This window comes from Myotis yumanensis, unplaced genomic scaffold, assembly GCF_028538775.1.
Source record: "Myotis yumanensis isolate MYYU_CA2020_CCGP unplaced genomic scaffold, mMyoYum1.0.hap1 SCAF_8, whole genome shotgun sequence".
Classification (NCBI taxonomy): Eukaryota; Metazoa; Chordata; class Mammalia; order Chiroptera; family Vespertilionidae; genus Myotis; species Myotis yumanensis.
The window spans coordinates 70,369,204-70,388,588 of NW_027223759.1; the positions used below are offsets into that span (position 1 = coordinate 70,369,204).

The 19,385-nt window shown below is 36.6% G+C and overlaps 1 protein-coding gene across 1 annotated transcript in view; it reads left to right on the top strand.

The window, feature by feature from the left end:
- LRP1B (LDL receptor related protein 1B) overlaps positions 1-19,385 on the top strand; it is a 1,706,338-nt gene that overhangs the window by 778,498 nt on the left and 908,455 nt on the right. The window contains exon 4 of the mRNA XM_070423500.1: positions 14,472-14,591. Within this exon, the coding sequence (XP_070279601.1) occupies positions 14,472-14,591 (120 nt within the window). The remainder of the gene's footprint in view (positions 1-14,471; positions 14,592-19,385) is intronic.

Sequence of the window (19,385 nt, forward strand, 5' to 3'; positions counted from 1 at the left end):
AAGGAGGTCTCTTTATTCATGCTACCTCATGTTCTCGAACCCAAATGCTACTACTACCTCCACCCTATTATCTTTATCTCAAGTAAGTTATGTAATACACTTATGTAATTTATATGCATATAATCTATCTTCAACTGTATATTCATTTTTTACCCGTCTACCTGTAGGCATAAAAATTCTTTTACTAGATGTATGCAATTTCTACTAGGTAATTATATTTTTCTCAGGTCCTTGTGGCAAATTTGGTTATTTTCTCCCTCAAGCATAGTTTCACTGGGGATGCATCTAAGTGTATTGAACCAGGCAAAGATCTAACCATGGTTTTCTTATTATTAATAAACATAGCCTATAATCCTTACTACAAAATCAAATACAAAACACTACTAAAACAAGATGTATAATACCACATACTACCTTAGTTTTATCAGTCCAATGCACATAGAATCCTCAGCTCTCTCTCCCTTAATTCTCTCTATACCAGTTTATATCTAGGCAGTTACATGATACTTTCAGCTAATAGAGCATGCTTGCTCTCATTATAATTTTAATATGCACAAAAACTCATCAACACACTTGCTCAGTTGAAATCTAAGGCTCAGAACATTTAAGAACTAGCATACAATTAAATGTCGGGTAAGAGATATCACAAACAAGTCTATGTCTTCTACCTTAAAAGCTAGAGCACATTTCAAGAAAGCTTGTGTGCCTGTTATTTTATAGAAACAAAAATGGAAGAGAAAATTTCTGGGTCTTTTTGGTGGAAACGTTGCTATTATTGTAATTATACTATTATAACTGCCAACCTATAATAGGCCTTTTAAAATATTCAGACACTAAGATAAGTGCTTCTATTGAATTACTGTGTTTAAATCTCACACCATCCCTATGACATTAGTAATGGCATTGTCCTCATATAATTTAACCTGAGAAGAAAACCCCACAGAAGCATGTGTTATTTTGTTTTATCTTCTCACTAGAGGCTCAGTGCACGAATTCGTGCATGGATGGGATCTGGCTGGCCCACCTCGAATGAGGTGGGGGGAGCCAATCAGAGGTGGGGCTAGCCAGGGGGAGGGGCTGTGGGCAGTTGGTGGGCTTGCCTGGCCCCCTGGTCGAACTTCGGGTCGAACTCTCTGTCGAGGGGACAATTTGCATATTAGCCTTTTATTATATAGGATATACTCTCATAGGTAAAACTGAAGTAAATGTTTTTCTGGCACAATATTTCCACTAGTAACTTATACCTAAAGATTATAGGTATATTATTTAGCACATTTTGTCAATGAATATTGAAACCAAATTTGTCTTTTTGTAACATAAAATAAATTAACCTCTTCTCATTTGATTGTGCCTTGGTAACTAGATATTAATTTTCTGTATAATAAAAACTTTAAAAGTTTTGTATATTTAAATTTTAGAACTCTGAATGCCATTAAAATAAAATATTCCTTAAGAAATCAGAATGCAAAGTTGGTAAGTTACTAAAAATGATTTTATTCGGAGTCTAAAGTAAGCCATTTCCATCTAGTGTTAGCCAGTGAGTTGAGGTTAGAACTCCTTCTCTCAGTAAGCCTGCAACTTGCAGATATGATATAAAATGGGAAAATCACCATTGGTGTGGTACATGCTCAAGTTTTTGTTATTGTCACTTTGGTTTAGCTTTGATTTAGTTTATACATTTCAAATGTCAAGGGGAAGCATACCTTAGAGTTGTATTCCCATTATAAATAGAGAAATGTCTGAGAAAACAGGATAAAAGCATGGCAGTGTAAGGACTTTTCCAGGCGGTAAATAAGAGAATACGGGAGTGGAGAAGACATGAACACTCTTCATCTTTCTGATGAGGAAGAGATAGATATCATTCCTGCACATCTTCCATAGGTAATAACCAGTTATGAGGCCCAAACCAGATGGAAAGAGAGGCAGGACCTAGAGTATCTGCCTGGGGTCACCACGGCTTACAAACAACTCTTCACTTGTTTCAGAAGGAAAGGTAAAACGATATTTAAACAGGTAGCTGTGTCCTTTATAAAAATTGTGTTTCAGCAGGTAATTTATTTACTAAATTATGAATCATCCATAAAATGGAATAATATACAACTATCAAAAAGGAGGGGAAGATATATATATGCTGAGTATATACACACAACCATGTTATTTTAAAACAAAATGTGTACAATCTGTTATAAACATCACATTGAGTCCACAGAATATTTTCTTAAACTACATAATTATCTACAACTTCTACCTGATAATATATGTAAATTATAAAAATTTTTGCTTTTCCTTATTTTTTTTTTTTTTTTTTTTTTTTTTTTTTTTTTAAATATATTTTATTGATTTTTTTACAGAGAGGAAGGGAGAGAGATAGAGAGTTAGAAACATCGATGAGAGAGAAAGACCGATCAGCTGCCTCCTGCACATCTCCTACTGGGGAAGTGCCCGCAACCCAGGTACATGCCCTTGACCGGAATCGAACCTGGGACCTTTTAGTCCGCAGGCCGACGCTCTATCCACTGAGCCAAACCGGTTTCGGCTGCTTTTCCTTATTGAAAGAATAGTAAATTCATAAGAATATTACTATGCAAAGTGAAAAGTAAGAAGTGATAGCTTACTCATGTTCATTTATTAAATAGTATTTTAAAAGAATTGCTTTTGAGTTCTGAACCATGTTGCTAGATTTTAAAAAAATCTATGTAAGCAATTGTGTTGTTTGAAAATAGAGGTTGTTGCTGAAACCGGTTTGGCTCAGTGGATAGAGCGTCGGCCTGTGGACTGAAAGGTCCCAGGTTCAATTCCGGACAAGGGCATGTACCTGGGTTGAGGGCACATCCCTGGTGGGGGATGTGCAGGAGGCGGCTGATCGATGTTTCTCTCTCATCGATGTTTCTGACTCTCTATCTCTCTCCCTTCCTCTCTGTAAAAAATCAATAAACTATATTTTTAAAAAAAGGAAAGAAAATAGAGGTTGTTTTATTTATTTCATTCTTTCTAATTTTTATACCTGAAAATCTTTTTTTCCCTCTCATCTTATTGCACTGGCTAGGGCCTCCAGTCCATTATTGCCTATAAATGGTAAGAGCAGTTACCTTGCTCCTGTTATGACTTGTCCCTGATATCATAGCAGATATTTGTCAGGTCAATGAATATGTTTTTTTTTTTGTTAAGTGCTTTTTAGGCCACTATTGAAATGATCATATTTTTGTTCTCTGTTAGTCTATTGATATGGTAACCTGCATTAATTGATTTTCAAATTCTAAGCCAGTCTTGTATTATATGGTAAACCTCATATAGTCATGATATATTATTATTTTATATATTGCTATATTTGGTTTGTTAGGAAGTGTATATCTATGTTCAAAGGGAGTATTGTTTTATAGTTTTCTTATTTTGAATGTATTTGTATGATTTGGGTATTAGAATAATTCTAAACTCATAAAAATGAGTTAGAAATGTTTTCTTTTAATCTGATTTTTAGAAATGTTTGCATGGAATGGTACAATTTCTTCTGCAAATGTTTAGTAGACTCTCCAGTGAAACTATCTGGATCTAGCATTTTCTTTGTGGGAGGTTTTAGTTCTAATTCAATTTATTTTATAAATATAGAAATATTCAGATTATCTATTTCTTCTTGAGTGAGATTTAGCGGTTTGTGTCTTTCACAGAATTAATTTATTTCATCTATGTTGTCAAATTTAAGGGCTTAGAGAGGTTGGTAGTTTTTCTTATTATCTTTTTAAAGTTATAGACTCTGCAGTGACACCCTCTCTTTTCTAGCTGCTGTTTTTAATTTGTGTCTTTTTTGTGAATTTAGTATGGTCATATTATACAAGGTTAATTTGTAAAAAAATCAATTATATTTCTAAATGCAAGCAATGTGTACTTGGAAGTTGAAATAAACAATACCACTCATAGCAACACTCAAACTATGAAATAATTAGGGATGAATTGAACATATTTGTGTAATATATGCTGAAAACTCATGAAAAAAAGCACCCAAAGCTCAAAATAAATGTATATATACACCATATTTGTAAATTAGAAGACTCCATAATGTTGTTAAGATGTCAGTGTTCCCAAATCTGTAGACGTAATAAAATTCCAATTAAAATCCTAGCAGGGTTTCATAGAAACTGACAAGCTGATTATAAAATTTTTATGGAAATATTAAGGAACTAAGTATCTAAACAAATCTTGGAAAACAAGGACATAGAATGAGGACTCATGCTACCAGATTTCAAGATTTAGTATATCAAAAACAGTGTGATATTGGAAAAAGGGTAAATATGTAGATTAATCAAAAATACCCCCACAAATATGTAATCCACTGATTTTTAACAAAGATTCAAATGTAATTTAATGGAGAAAGGTTAGATTAACTAATGCTGGAAAAGTTCAACATTTAATGTAAAAAGAAAATGAACCTTAATTCTTATCTTACATACTACATGAAAATTTGATAGATTCTTATAAAGTGAAACACCTTTACCATACTAGAGGCCTAGTGCATGAAATTTGTGCACTGGGTGGGGGGTGTCCCTCAACCCAGCCTGCACCTCTCCAATCTGGGACCCCTCGGGGGATGTTTGACTGCCGGTTTAGGCCTGATCCCACAGGGAGCCAGCAGTTCCACAGGGATCGGGTCTAAACCGACAGTCGGACATCCCTCTTACAATCTGGAACTGCTGGCTGCCAACCGCTTACCTGCCTGCCTCTCCTGATTGCCCCTAACTGCTTCTGTCTGCCAGCCTGATCACCCCTTAACCACTCCTCTGACAGCTTGATCGACGCCTAACTACTCCCCTGCCAGCCCGATTGCCCCCAACTGCCCTCCCCTGCTGGCCCGATCGCCCCTAACTGCCCTCCCCTCCAGCCCGGTTGCCCCTAACTGCCCTCCCCTGCAGGCCTGGTCCATCTCAACTGCCCTCGTCTGCAGGCCTGGTTGCCCCCAATTGCCCTCCCCTGATGACCTGATCACCCACAACTGCCCTCCCTGCCAGCCATCTTGTGGCTGTGGGCACCGCCATCTTTGAGGGCATGGCAATTAGAATATTCCCTCCTTATTGGCTGTGGGTGCCACCATCTTTGAGGGTGGGGCAGTCAATTAGCATATTCCCTCCTTATTGGCTGATGGCACTGCCATCTTTGTGACAGTGTGAGGGTCAATTAGCATATTCACACTTTATTAGATGGGATAAGCAAACATTCCCATTTTTACCCAAACAAAATGACAACCTATATTTATACAAAACATGTATGTAAATGTATATAGCAACTTTATAAATAATGCACCCAAACTAGAAATAACTGAAATCTCAATCACTTGTGAAATGAATAAACAAACTGAGGTACATTCATGCAGTGGACACTATTCAGCAATACTACTGATAAAACAACATGGATGAATCTCAAATACATTTTACTAAGTAAAGATGCCACTGGCTGGATGATTCCATCTAAAGAACCACGCTAGAATAGGCAAAACTATAGAGATAGAAAGCAGATCAGTGATTACCAAAAACTGGCTGTGGGGCAAGGAGATGACTGTAGAAGGGCCAGAAAAATCTTTTGGGATAATGGCCCTGTTCTATATCTTGATGATGGTATTGGTTACACAACTGTATGGATTTGTTCAAACTCATAGAACCGTACATTAAAAGGAGTGAATTTTACTGTATGTAAGTTATACTACAATAAAAATGGAACAAACATATTTAAAAAAGAATTTCCTTCCTTAATGTTAAGAGCACATTGAAAAAGTGAAGCCAGGACTGTGGTTTAGCAATAAGCAAATTATTCTGAAGAAATTCACGTTAGCAGCCACAAGCAGGAGCCTAATCTCTGGAAGCCAGCTCACACTCCTTTTTAGTAGGCCAGGGAAATAGGGGTGAGAGAAAGAAAGATGTGGCACAAATTATCACCATCCTAAATATGACAAGCACGTGTCCTGCTGACAAGAGGGGCTGTCTGGCATGGTAATATGCTGTATCAGCTTTTCAATTTCCAAGTATAAAAGTGAAGGAAATACTTATTTTTTCAAAGTGCTACATTAAAAAGAATAATTTTTTTTATCATTACTAAGATTATAGTTGTTGGTTAAAGGGCATTTTTGTATAAGGCAAATTCAAGGAGCAATTTGATTACTAAAATTTAGAATAAAACCTTATTTTACCTTGTAAAATAATGTCCCATATAACGTATATTTGGGAAGGTATCGTTTCGTATTTCCAAAGAGTTTATAAAAGTTTTAATTTTCTCTCTGGGAGAAATATATAACCTAGAAGCACATGAATACAATAGCTGTGTTCTCACTATCGTATTAAGTCCAATACACAATCAATGTGAATTGTTTGATTTTAGGTCGTAAAGGCTGCCAGCATATTGCTATTGATTATACTATGGATGAATTGATGGCTGTACATACAACATTTCAAACAGTGGTTCTCTGGCTTAGAAATATTTATATAAACAAAACTAAAGTACAAAGAATCTTCCTAACAGTAATAACTTGTAATTATTGTAATTGTTAGAATCTTATAATTGTTGGAATCAAGTTATCATCTTTTAATTACCATTCTCTGCTGTTGTGTTTTTACTCTGAGGCAGGTTAGCAAGTTATTTGTATGTGTTTTCTAAATCATAAACCAGCGTACATTTGGGGAAATGTGTTCTAAAACCCAATGCTGTTAAAAAAAACATAAAAAAAACATAATAATCCCTAAAGACTGAGAAAATGGCCATAGCTATTTGGTGAAAATTGCTTATCTGAGGTGTTAATTGGTCCATGCTTATGTAGAAAATTAAAGGTGGATGTACATTGATTTGCTTCAGAGAATAATACTCATATTTTATAGGAACCAATTGCTAGTAGCCAGGATAGAAAAATCTTTATTTCCTGTGGTTAGTGTTTTCCCCTCTGCAATCAGGTAAACATTTCAGGAGAACTTGCCTAAAAGGTATCTTCTCTAGAAGATATTTAAAAATGCATATGTGCTTTGGGGGCAAAACTAGAATTATGTCATGTAACACTCAAAAGTAAAAGAGCAAAAGAGAAAGTCCTGCTGTTGTAAAAAGAAACATAGTTCCAAATTGCCGGAAAAAAAATGTGTAAATTATATGAATATTGACAATAGGTATTCTGTTGTACTGAATAGATGATTAACCTTAAATGGTACAATGATAATAAAAATACTGATAATAAAAAAGTTACTATTTGGCAGGCAATATTTTAAGAACTTGGCATGACTTACCCCATTTAAAACTCATGACAACTCTATGAGGTAGTTTCTATTATTACTCCAATTTTAGAGATAACTAAAAACAGGAATAGAGATCTTAGGTCATTTACCTATCACCATGTATTGTATAACAAACAACCCTAGTACCTAGGGAGTTCAATGAAACAACAACAACAAAAATAATTTGTAACCCAGATCACAGTACAGTTAGGTTCAGGGCTGCCTCCTATGTTGTGTGTCAGGCTCCCTCAATTTGAGGCCTCTACGTTCCCAAGGTCCAATGAGTTTTCTGCTGAATTCCCTGCATCCAGAGTGCTGACAAGTGAAGGGAAGAAAGTGGAAATTATCTGAATTCTTCAAGGGCAGTTCAGGAAGAGGTGCACACGAATTTTGCTTATATAGCATTGTCCAGAAGCCAGATATATGGCTTTAACCTAAGAGCAAGTCAAGTGGGAAAACTTCTTGTTTTATTTGCCCAGGAAGAGGAAACAGGATTGGTGAACATTAGCTAATTTTTGTGATACTCACATAAACTGGAATTAGTAAAACCAGAGTTAGAGCTTAGGTACTCTGGCTTCACAGTCTTTAGCCATTATATTCCACCAGCTCTTGGAAAGGAAAAGGAAAAGAGATATAATATGAATTAATTTCGTATCCATGTAGAATTCTTACTATTTATTATTATTAATAAAAATTCATAAATCTATTTCTTAAATCAATTTCTAAGTTAAAGAACATCTTAGAATCTTAGATACCTCAAAGCTACATGCTATTTGTAAACCAAACATGTCAAACTCACGGCCCATGGGCCACATGTGGCCCACAACGAATATTTTTTTGCGGCCCAGCCAATATAAAGTATGTAAGAAAAGTTTTAATAAAAATTTCATAACTTCATTTTTACAATATCCTGTCATACATAATTATTAATGAACTACAACATTCTCTAATGACAGATTAATATAATCATGTTGCATTCATTTCCCTTCCGTGCCTTACGCGCAGGTGCACCATTTCTCTCCACTAATACTAGCAGCGAATATTTTAGCAGCCGACTGCCAGGTCATTAGTCTTGGACTGACTTGTTTGGTGTGTTCAACAGGAACTATTTTGCTTTTGGAGAACAAGAAAAATAGGTTTGTGTTACGCTTATTAATTTGTGCAGTTATTCAGTGTCTGGTAAGTTAATGTTCAAGAAAAATATTAATTTTTATTAAAATGTTCTATTATTTTATGTTAATGATGACTCATTTAATTTTGGCCCTTTGTATTCAGCATGTCTCTATAGAAATTAACCTATGTTTTGATTAAAATTGAAGCTTTTGTTTTTTTGCGGCCCACATCAACTTAAACCTTGTTTATTTGGCCCTTGTTAGCTTTTGACATGCTTATTGCAAACTGTTAACTTGCATTTGATAGAAAATATATACCCACACTTTTATGGTACTCTCTATACAACTTTGAAAAGGACATAAAAATATTCCTTAAAATAACAGAATGGAGTGGGTCTGTGTTGGCTTTGTCTTCATCAATTGGATTACATTTGATTCCTGACATAAAAGCAGCTCTCCTTTAATTAAAAATGACACTTTCCTTTTATGATAATGCTGAGGAATAAAAATCAGATTCCCTGTTTACATATCTGTTTCTTGGCTTGCATATTGCATCTCCTTAAATACTAGTGGTCTTCCTACTTCAGTTTAAGATCCAAACCAATGATAATGTTGCATGAACCAATGACTGTGCTTCATAAAAAGCACTCTATGAAGACTGATTCGAGTATGAAATTTCTGTTCTACTCTAATAATCTTTCTAGCAAAATTAATTTGATGCATTTTTAATTACATACATAATCATTATAGTGTTGCACATAATTAGGTATACATGGTAAGTAGTTCTAATAGATACCATTATAATAATTAGTATTGCTTTCACAGAGTCAAGCCAAATTTTAAATTTTAGTTTTTCATGTTGTCAATTCTCCATAGTTCTTTCTTAGTTGGTTAGAAGAATCAGCATTTACCATTTTACCTGATATCATATACCATTTAATCATCTCCCTATCACCTCTCTGCATAAACACAAATTCTCATACAGGATAAAATCAATAAACCACAAGCTAAGTTGCCCACGTTTCTTCTGCTGTTTTCAACCACCAGACCCCCACCTAATACTCAAAACTGTGGGTGAGGTCTGGACTTTCATACTAATACCCCCCCCCCCGTTTTCTTTTATTTCTCCTCAATTCTCCCCATCACAACCCCCATGTTGTTAACTTGTATCAGTGCACATTGGATTAGAGAGAGCCAAAAGATGGAACCAATAGTCTGTGGATTTTCTACTTCAGATTGAGACAGGGGAAAAAGAGAGTTGGGCTACTGGGATTAAGTGGAAAAAATAATAATGTAAAACACTGAGTTATTACGCCTGCCGTAAGGTACAGACTAAATTAAGTAGGTCATACCCATACCTTTCTTCTCTTTATCCCCTAAAATGTATACGTCTTTTCTATGACAGTCCTTTCCAATTCTTCTTTCTGTCCCAGCCCCTTATTACAATTATCTTTGTCCTCTCTGCTCTACTGAACCTCCTTTTAAAGGTCTTAATTGATCCTATTTGGAAACCCAGTGCAGTTTTTAGAGTTCATCCAAGTATATTTCGCTAAGGCTTTGCCATTAATGGCTCTGCTCACTTTGATGAACTGTTCTTCTTCCTTAGGTTTTGTGAAGCTTTCTAGGTTCTTCATCTATATGTTTGATTATTTAGCAGTTTCTTCATTAACACTTTTTCTCCTTGCCTTTCACATGTAAAAGTTCTCTGGATTATAATTGCATCATAAAACTTCTTTATGAAGGATGATTCTTTCCTCCTTGGGCTACAAGCACCAACTTTACATTTGTAACTTCCAGATTTACAACTCCAGCCCAACCTTCTTTTCTTAAATAGACTCAAATTCTCAACTTTCTCCTGCCCATTACTCTATCAACATTTTAAATTAAACAAAGACAAATTTATTATTCTCCCAAAACTTCCAGTTCTCCTGTTATTCTTAATATATTTTATTGGTACTATTAACTCCCTGACATTATGCTTTCACCAAGTTTTTGACCATCCATTGATCTAAATATTCATAGCCCTAATTTATGCCTTTGCTATTGTAGCCTTTTAGATGGCTTTTCTTCTTTCACTATTTTTCACTTATCTTTCTCCCTGCTATTAGGTACTTTCAAACAATACAAGTCAGAATATATCACCCTGTCCTCATTAACTAGCAATGACTCCCATTATCAGGAGAGAATGCTACTTAATCTAATAATTAATCCACTTGGTCCTGGCCCGAAACAATTCCAGTCCTATTTTCTACCACAGTCAACAGTATGTTCCAGATACCTACCCCCATTTTCAGTCTCTTTATGAATTTTTCTCTTTCTAGCTTATGAATTTACATTTTTATTTAACATATATATTATTCTGCTATGAGTTATAGCTGTCTAACATTGTTCTTCCCACCTAACACCACCCACTTCCCCACTCCTGGTATAATCACTTAGTTTGTGTAAAGCAATTTTGCATCTGTGGAACCCCAGCAGAGTGCTTAACTTTGACTAGGTACTCAATCCATGTTGGACTAAAGTAGCACATATATGCACAGCAATTTTGAAATGATTCCACAATAATCAAACAAGATTTGACAATTCAATTACCTGACTTGAAGATGTAAATGAATGATCTTTAGGACCTAGTTTAATGAAGTAGAAATGAAACTTGAGACTGTTGATCTTCATCCTAGAGTTCAGCTATTTTATTGATTTTTTGATGCATTTATCCTATAAAAATCGTGAAACACTTCCTGTTTTCTGTCGCACATTACTAAGCCTCGGCTGACAAACAAAGATACACCATGGTTCCAGCCATCGCCAGATTGTCCAGTGGGAATTACAGGTATCATTACATAGGTATTAGAACATATAGGTATTAGAACATAGACTTTATATTTAGAATGACCTTAATTTGAATGCTAGCTCCACTGTATGTTTGCTGTATAATCTTGGGTTATCAACCATCAGATTTATCATCTGTAAAATGTAAGTTACAATAATAACTACATGTTTAACTGTTGTGTGTTTCAAAAAGATTGCAAAACTAAAGAACTTGATATAGGTTTATAATTTGTAGCTATATATACTGGTATAAAGAAACATTTGTTACATATTCTATTGCTAATACATTTTTATAAACCAAGTTACTACTCTTTGTACATTACATAAATATTGACATTTATGTTAGCATAAAATTAGCACTGATCCCAAATCCAAACCTATTAAGTAAAATGTAGTGAATTTCTATATTGGTTGAATTTATATTTTGGAAACAACAATTGTTCCAAGTTTTCAAGGAGAAAGAACTTTAATATAGTCACAGCAGTGAACATTAGAAATCGACGAGGGCACAACTAGCTGTCAAGTTATGATACTACAGTTATGTCCCAGTCAGAGAGGAAGCTATGATATTTGTTGAGTTCACCAATAGCATACTGATAGAAAAAGATCACAGCCTCAGCCCTAGGGCACCCCAACATTGGCAGGTTGACAATAAGAGGAGGAATCTCACAAAGGAGACTGTGAAATAGGAGGAAAACCAAGGGTGTGGAGCCCGTGGAAGAAAAGTCATGACTCTGTATCAGAAAACAGTAGTTACCTGTGTCTACTGCTACTGAGAGGTCAAGAAGGATGAGGACTGAGAAAAGGTCTTTGTATTTAGTTAGCATCAAGGTCATTGGCGATATTCACAGGAGCATTTCTTTGGAGCAAAGGCTTGATGGAGTGGGTTTAAGATAGAAACAGAAGGGTAGAGAGAGACAGTGGGTATGGGTAATTTTAAAAATTTTGTTGCAAAAAGGAATTGAACAATGGTGACTAATAGGAGAAGTGAGGTCAAAGTTCTTTGTTTTTAAGTTGGGGAAAAATAAGAGCATGTTTGATGCTGAGATTGAACTAGTGCAGGGGTCAAAAAACTTTCTATAAAGAGCTATAGTAAATATTTTAGGCTTTGTGGGCCATAGGTCTTGGAGGCAACTAGCCAGCTATGCCTTTGTAGAGTAAAAGCAGCCTGAGGTAATAATTAAACAAAGGGGCTTTACTGTGTTCTGGTAAAAGTTAATTGATAAAGATTGAGGGCTTTAGTTTGTTCTAGTACATAGTTATTTGAAAAATAAAAAGCAATTATGAGACGAAGTAGAGAATAGCTGAAGTTATATCCTTGACTCGGTGAGAGGGCATGGAATTTGTGTAAAGGAATTGGGGTTCGGGCTTTGATTATGAGTTTCAAAAGCAAGAAAGACAAGAATATGCAGAGGTGGATAAATATGAAAAACAGATCTGTGGAAAATCTCTTTTGAATGCTTCAATTTTCTCAGAAAAGTAGGAAGCAAAATTATCATACTGTGGCAGAAATTACCAGGCGACCGGAAAACACATAATGGGCACTCGGAAGATTCAGGAAAACCCTTTATTTGCAGATGCACTAGTGTGGTGACTCAGGGGAGTCAGTCTCCAAAGCCTGGGTACCGAATGAGCGGTTGGGCTGGGGGGTTGTCTTTCCTTTTATCCCCTTAGTTTCTTTGTCTCCCAAATATGGACCAGGCTTCCGGACTTTTCACAGGCTTTGCAGCCCCCATGGGTTGGGATGGAGGAAGTGAGATTACGACCAACCACCCAGGCTAGCTGGCGCCAGCAGTTAATCTTGTGTGGGGGCTTTTTATGTCCCCCCTGCAGATACACAGGTCCTGCAAGGCTAGCGAGGACACAAGAGGAAAGGGGGTTGGGGATAGCAAGCTTATGCATCAGAAGGCAGGTTACGGGGGCGAGGGAGGGGGTGTCTCAGGCTGCCTTCACAATATGTGTGACCTAAGAAGGAAATTTGAAGTTTTATGGAGAGAACATGCAAAAAATAATTAGAGTTTAAAAGTAATTGGCTAAAAAAAATACTATAGATAATTAAATTTCTAGTAAAATGTCAAATTTTCAGCTGGAAATATTTGTGCTCTTCTTTTCCACATTGGACTTTTTATACATTTACATATTTATATATATATGCATATATATATGTGTGTGTCTGTATATATATATGTATATATATATATATATATATATATATATATATTTCTGAAGCAGCAGATAAACTTGTAGCAAATATCAACATATTTTAAATCATTTAAGTTTAATCTTCAATACCCTTATTTTTCTTCCTGGGGTGGGACAGGAAGGCTGTCGCAATCCATTAATAACCCTATTTTCTTTTTTAAATATATTTTTATTGGTTTGAGAGGGGAAGCAAGAGGGAGAGAGAAATAGAAACATCATTGATAAGAGAGAAAAGAGAGAATCATTGATTGGCTGCCTCTTGTACATCCCCTATTGGGGAACGAGCCTGAAACCTAAGCATGTGCCCTGACTGGAAATTGAACTGTAACCTCCTGGTTTATAGGTCCACACTCAACCACTGAGCCATGCCAGTCTAGCAGTAACCCTATTTTCAAATAGAAAAATCAGTTACATGTTCTATGCATATATTTTTCTAGTTTAACAAATCTTATTCCTGCTAGAAATTATTTATGCAGTGAATATTCTCCTGTCACTTCAGCCGTTTCATGCATTTATCATATTGAATCTTAATTTGCTCTGATGGCTTGCTAATTTTTGTTTTAATGAAATATTCACTCTGAAATAATTCAGATATAACAAAATATATTATGTCCAGTAGTTGTCTAATATTTTGCAACTCGTGAAAGAAAAATTATTGAAATTGAATATATTCATCGATTGCTATGAAGGTTACGCATGGATTAGTAAATCAAAACAAGTGCTCAAAAGATAGAAAATCAATTGATCCATCAGATAGGAAAGGCATGAAACCTATGGTGAAATCAACCACTTAGTTGACATTTTTCCATTTGAAATAATTTAATTTACAAGAATTTGAAAGGATTTTGTGTCTTTGAACATATATAATGAGCTAAAAAGTGAAAAACTGAACAGATAGAACTGCAATATTATTAACGATACTTCAAACAAATGCAAATCAACATATTTTAGAAGGAATACATGCTGTTTGTTCTCTCAACCAATCACAGAAACTTTGAAGGATGCACTGAGCAAATATTAACAATATTTAATTTTAATCACATGTATGTGCACAGTCATATAGAGGTGATCTTTCTGTTTTTCTCTACAGAACTGTTGTCCAATTGCCAGCAGCTGAATTGTCAGTATAAATGTGCAGTGGTCAGAAATAGTACAAGATGTTACTGTGAAGATGGATTTGAAGTAAAAGAAGATGGAAGAAGCTGTAAAGGTAAGTATGACAGGTGACTATTAATTTTTTTTCCAGAGGCTTAGTGAACAGAAATTTTATGAAGTATTTTTTATTACCTACCATGTGATCCACACAAAGTTTACATTTATTTTTCCCTAAGATTTAAAAGTTGACACTCATTCCCCTCAAAAAACCACAAACATAAATATTATAGGACTGCACTTATATCAATAATTTTTTATTCATATTACAATAATGTCAAACATGGGAAGTGTTTTGGTTAACCATTAAAATTTTGGATTTAATTATCTTAAATTTCCAATTGTTTTATGCCTATTATACAGCCGCAGGGTGGTATAACTGTGTTAGGTTAATAATAATCATGTAATATCCTTTACAATTTTTGGAAATTCTGACAATTGGCATTTCACCACTATGTTAATAATGGTGAACATGACAATCTTTATATTTTAAATGTCCTAATTCTTGTTTTGTAAATACTCTAGAACAAAACAAAACCAAAAAAAAAAAAAAAGAGGCTCAATGCTTTTTAATGAACATTTGTGCCTTGAATTTGTAGTTTGTTGTTTACTTTCTGCATTATACAAATGTTATAGAAACATTTATTATTTTTTTTAAATATATTTTATTGATTTTTTACAGAGAGGAAGGGAGAGAAATAGAGAGTTAGAAACATCGATGAGATAGAAACATCAATCAGCTGCCTCCTGCACATCTCCCACGGGGGATGTGCCCGCAACCCAGGTACATGCCCTTGACCGGAATCGAACCCGGGACCCTTCAGTCCGTAGGCTGACGCTCTATCCACTGAGCCAAACCGGTTTCGGCAACATTTATTATTAAATGTCTATCAGGCCCAGTGGATGTATAATCTGCCTAAAAGCGGACAGTTGTAGGCAGCAGGAACTGCACCAGGTGTCTGACTGGTGGGGTCAGACCAAACCTGGGTAATTGGGTTCTGACTAGGAAATAATTCAGAGCCAAGACCCAAAACTGTAAGAGAATATTTACTTGGTAAATTACAGAGATAGGCAAAGTAATTCCTAGAAGAAATGGGCTTAGGAAACAGGTTATGGAAGTAAAGGAAGGAGCCTTGAAGCATGGAAGTGAGGAAGCTAATGGTAAAGTGCCTGGGGCAGGGAAGGAGTAGGGAAAGGGAAAGGTACTGTGTACTCCTGGGAGGGAGAGCGCACTGGGTCCTCCATACTAAGAATGGAAATTTTAAGGGATGCCCCAGGGGAAGATTTCAATAGAATATTCAGCAGTTTTCCACGTGTGTCCTTTCAGGGTTGTGGTCTCCACTGATTGGCCAGCACCAGGGCAGGGAGTCATTATTCAATGCAGCTGGTCCTGATGAAATGTGGGGTTCAGGGCTGCAGATTCTTCTCATGGGTTCTTATACAATGAAGTTGAATAATAAATTTGTGGACTAACAGATTTCTTTAATAAAAATGTAGAAGTTTATTAGAAGCATATACAAACTCCAAGGGTACCCCCTGGGGTGGAGCCCCCAAATGGGAAAAGCCTGCTCTCTCTCTCTAATGGGAAAAATCTAAATCCAAAAAAATCTAAAAATCTGCTGAGTCTCTGTCTCCTGATTTATAAAGGTCTGAGCTTGACCCTTTCTAATTGGATCCTTTATTAATTTAGGACCCCCATGCCTTCCTCATTGGTCATTCTGCTACATAGTGTTAGTTTCAAAGTCTAAATCCTACATGGTACCCCCCACCATTTTTCCTCCCTCTAATCTTGTTGGTTGGAGTTGCCTTTTATCTCTCAGCTGCTCAGGCCAGAGATATCTCTGTCTTTGGTTTATGGATGTTTTAATTGCTCGGGCCAGAAATGTTTCCATCTTCCTGGAATGCCCCCCTCCCCCCCACTCCCTTCCTGTGGCATTTCTCTATCTTCTGTACAAGTAAGATAAGCATTTTGGTGTCTTCAAGCCCCAATCTATGCATTTCTCTTGCATGGACCCTCCTTTTATCTCTAAGACTCCCAGAACTTGAACTTGCCTGTTTTGTTTCTGAAATCCCTTTCACTGATGTAGTCATGGTTGGTTTTGTTGCTTATCTGGGCCTGGAGCTGAAATACAACTAAAGCATAGATGTTATCTCTAGGGAATAAAAGTCAGGGGGTCCAAACCGCATGACCAGCGATATGCTAGGGGAGGAAAAGTCACCTTGGGATCGAGGCTCTGCCCCACAATTGATTGTACATTGCTAGTTACTTGGGGCTTTCCACACTAGTGACCTGCCCCATCATCCTTGCTCTGCTCATGTCTGTCTAACTGCCTACAGCAGGACCAAACCAACATATTTATTTAACTGACATTATTTTTAAGTCAACACTTAAAAATTAGAAGATTGCACACAAACGGTCAGACTTTGAGGAAAAAACAAATCAGAAGATTTGCCAGACTAGACCCCATATCATCATGAAAGTCAACAAAATGAGAATAGTACCTCTAGACATACAAATAATTTTTAGTTTCTTTTTAAAATATATTTTTATTAATTTCAGAGAGGAAGGGAAAGGGAGAGATAGAAACATCAATGATGAGAGAGAATCATGGATTGGCTGCCTCCTGCATGCTCCACACTGGGGATCAAACCCACCACCTGGGCATATGCCGTGACTGGGACTTGAACTGTGACTTCCTGGTTCATAGGTCAACACTCAAGCACTGAGCCATGCTGGCTAGGCTATAATTTTTAGTGTAAACCAGCAGTTGTCATTCACACAGGGTAGGCTAATATATCTCTACTGCAAACTTCTTATTCTTTGGCTACACCTGACTCCTATAAGAATCAGGGTTTTAATCTCATTTTGGATGACTCTCTTCTCCTGAATCTCCTCATTAAATGCATAAAGATAAATTCAATCAATTTCCTCTGTTGAACATAAATAAGAAATTATGCAGCAATCACTATGGAAGGTCCCCAGTGGAAGAAGAGCTCTTCTTTCTTTCTCTGCACTCCTGAATGGCCAGGTTTGAACATCATTTACACTTTCCAGAAGCCATATTTCCAGAATATTTTCTGTCCTTAAAGTAAGAAAGTAGGCAGAATTAAAAGTAATGACATGCCTACTTCTTTGTGGTCAGTTTGGGGGGAGTTATATCAATGTCACAGCAGCGCATTCTGGCTAAGGAGAAAGCACAAAAGAAATCATTAATCATATTGCTCTCCTGGACAACATAATGATATCAGAAAAACTAAAATAAAAGCCAATAACATTAACGTTGAACCATCTGTGAAAATAGGTAAGAATCATTTTTGCCACTGTGGACTGGACTTTACCAAATATAAGATTTCATTTCTTTCATTATCATTGTAGATTCAGCTTCAAAGACTATTCTTTCTATCCCAAAGCTACTTACTTCAAACAAGCGATCCATGAATATAGGCTAGTTAATATACAAAGCTAAAGAAACCTGAGAAAAGTGCAAATGAATGTCTTACAAATGCATAGTTTTCTAATTAAAATGGTCCCTTAGCTTCTCAATAATCTTTTTGCTTTCCTTTACTAAATACCTTTCTTAGCTCTGGGTGATCAGAGGGTGGGGCTGAGAGTTCTGTTTGGTCTTTGTGGTGACTAGCCCCCATCCTGACATTATCTAGTAGTGACTAGCCTCCATCCTGACATTATCTAAGTGACCTCACTCACATGGACTCTGGTGTATTCCAAAGGACCTCATCTATATATATAAAAGGCTAAGCGACCAACTGTCTGACCACTAGCTATGATGTGCACTGACTACCAAGGGGCAGACACTCAACACAGGAGCTGCCAAGCTGTGATGACTTGGTAGCTGCAGTTCTTGGGTGACGCACCCAGAACGACAGAGGAGGGAGTCTGATTCCGGGGTGTGTCACCCGGGAACTGCCCTCTCGCAATCCAGGACCCCTTGGGGGATGTCGGAGAGCTGGTTTTGGCCCAATCTCCACAGGCCAGGCCAAGGGACCCTCCCAACCACTCACTCCGCAGGTGTCCTTCAAGCCACGTTGCCATCCCAGGTGTAGCTGGCAGGGGAGGGACCACAGGAGATTGACTCCACGGTGTGTCCCGTCCATCTAGTCCAGCCCCACCGGCCATCTTCTAATTAATTTCCTTTCAATGTGCACAAATCCGTGCACTGGGGCACTAGTTATAAATAACAAAGAACTCTCCTGTTACTCAGAAAATACAAGGGTTTGAAGAATTGAAGACAAAGAACAAATAATATATTTTATTATACCATAGCAGTTTAATTCAATTCACACCACAACCTCATTAGCCATTTTGTTTGCTTCTCATCTTCTTTTTTCTTCTGTGTCTTTTCCTCATGCCCTTCCTCCAAAATGGTTTCCAAGAGTCCCCACTTCTCTTCAAATTCAGTATTTCCAAGTTCCAATGAAGAAACATATTAAAACATAGGCCAAAGTTTGTATATTCAATTCCCCTGAGGGATTCAATAAAACAATAAAACAAAAGCACATTCCAGTTAATATCGTAAGACCGACCTGCCATTTAAGGCAGCATCCCCTTTTCACTGCGCCAAGGTAACCGCACCACGTCCTAACTTCCAAAACCTAATGACAGTTTCAATATCTGTATTACCGGGTTCTTCACTGAGTATTTCACTATGTCACCTTCCCTAACTCCTTACATTTCTCATGAAGTCTCCTTCAGAGGAGGCTCCTGCCTTTTTAATATTGGTGTCCTGCAGTATTGTGCACCTGCCAAGCTTTTCTCACTTCTTTCTTTTTTGTATGTGTGTGGATCTAACCCTCTGCTATTTGTTTTTTGTTTTGTTTGTTTTTCATTCTATTA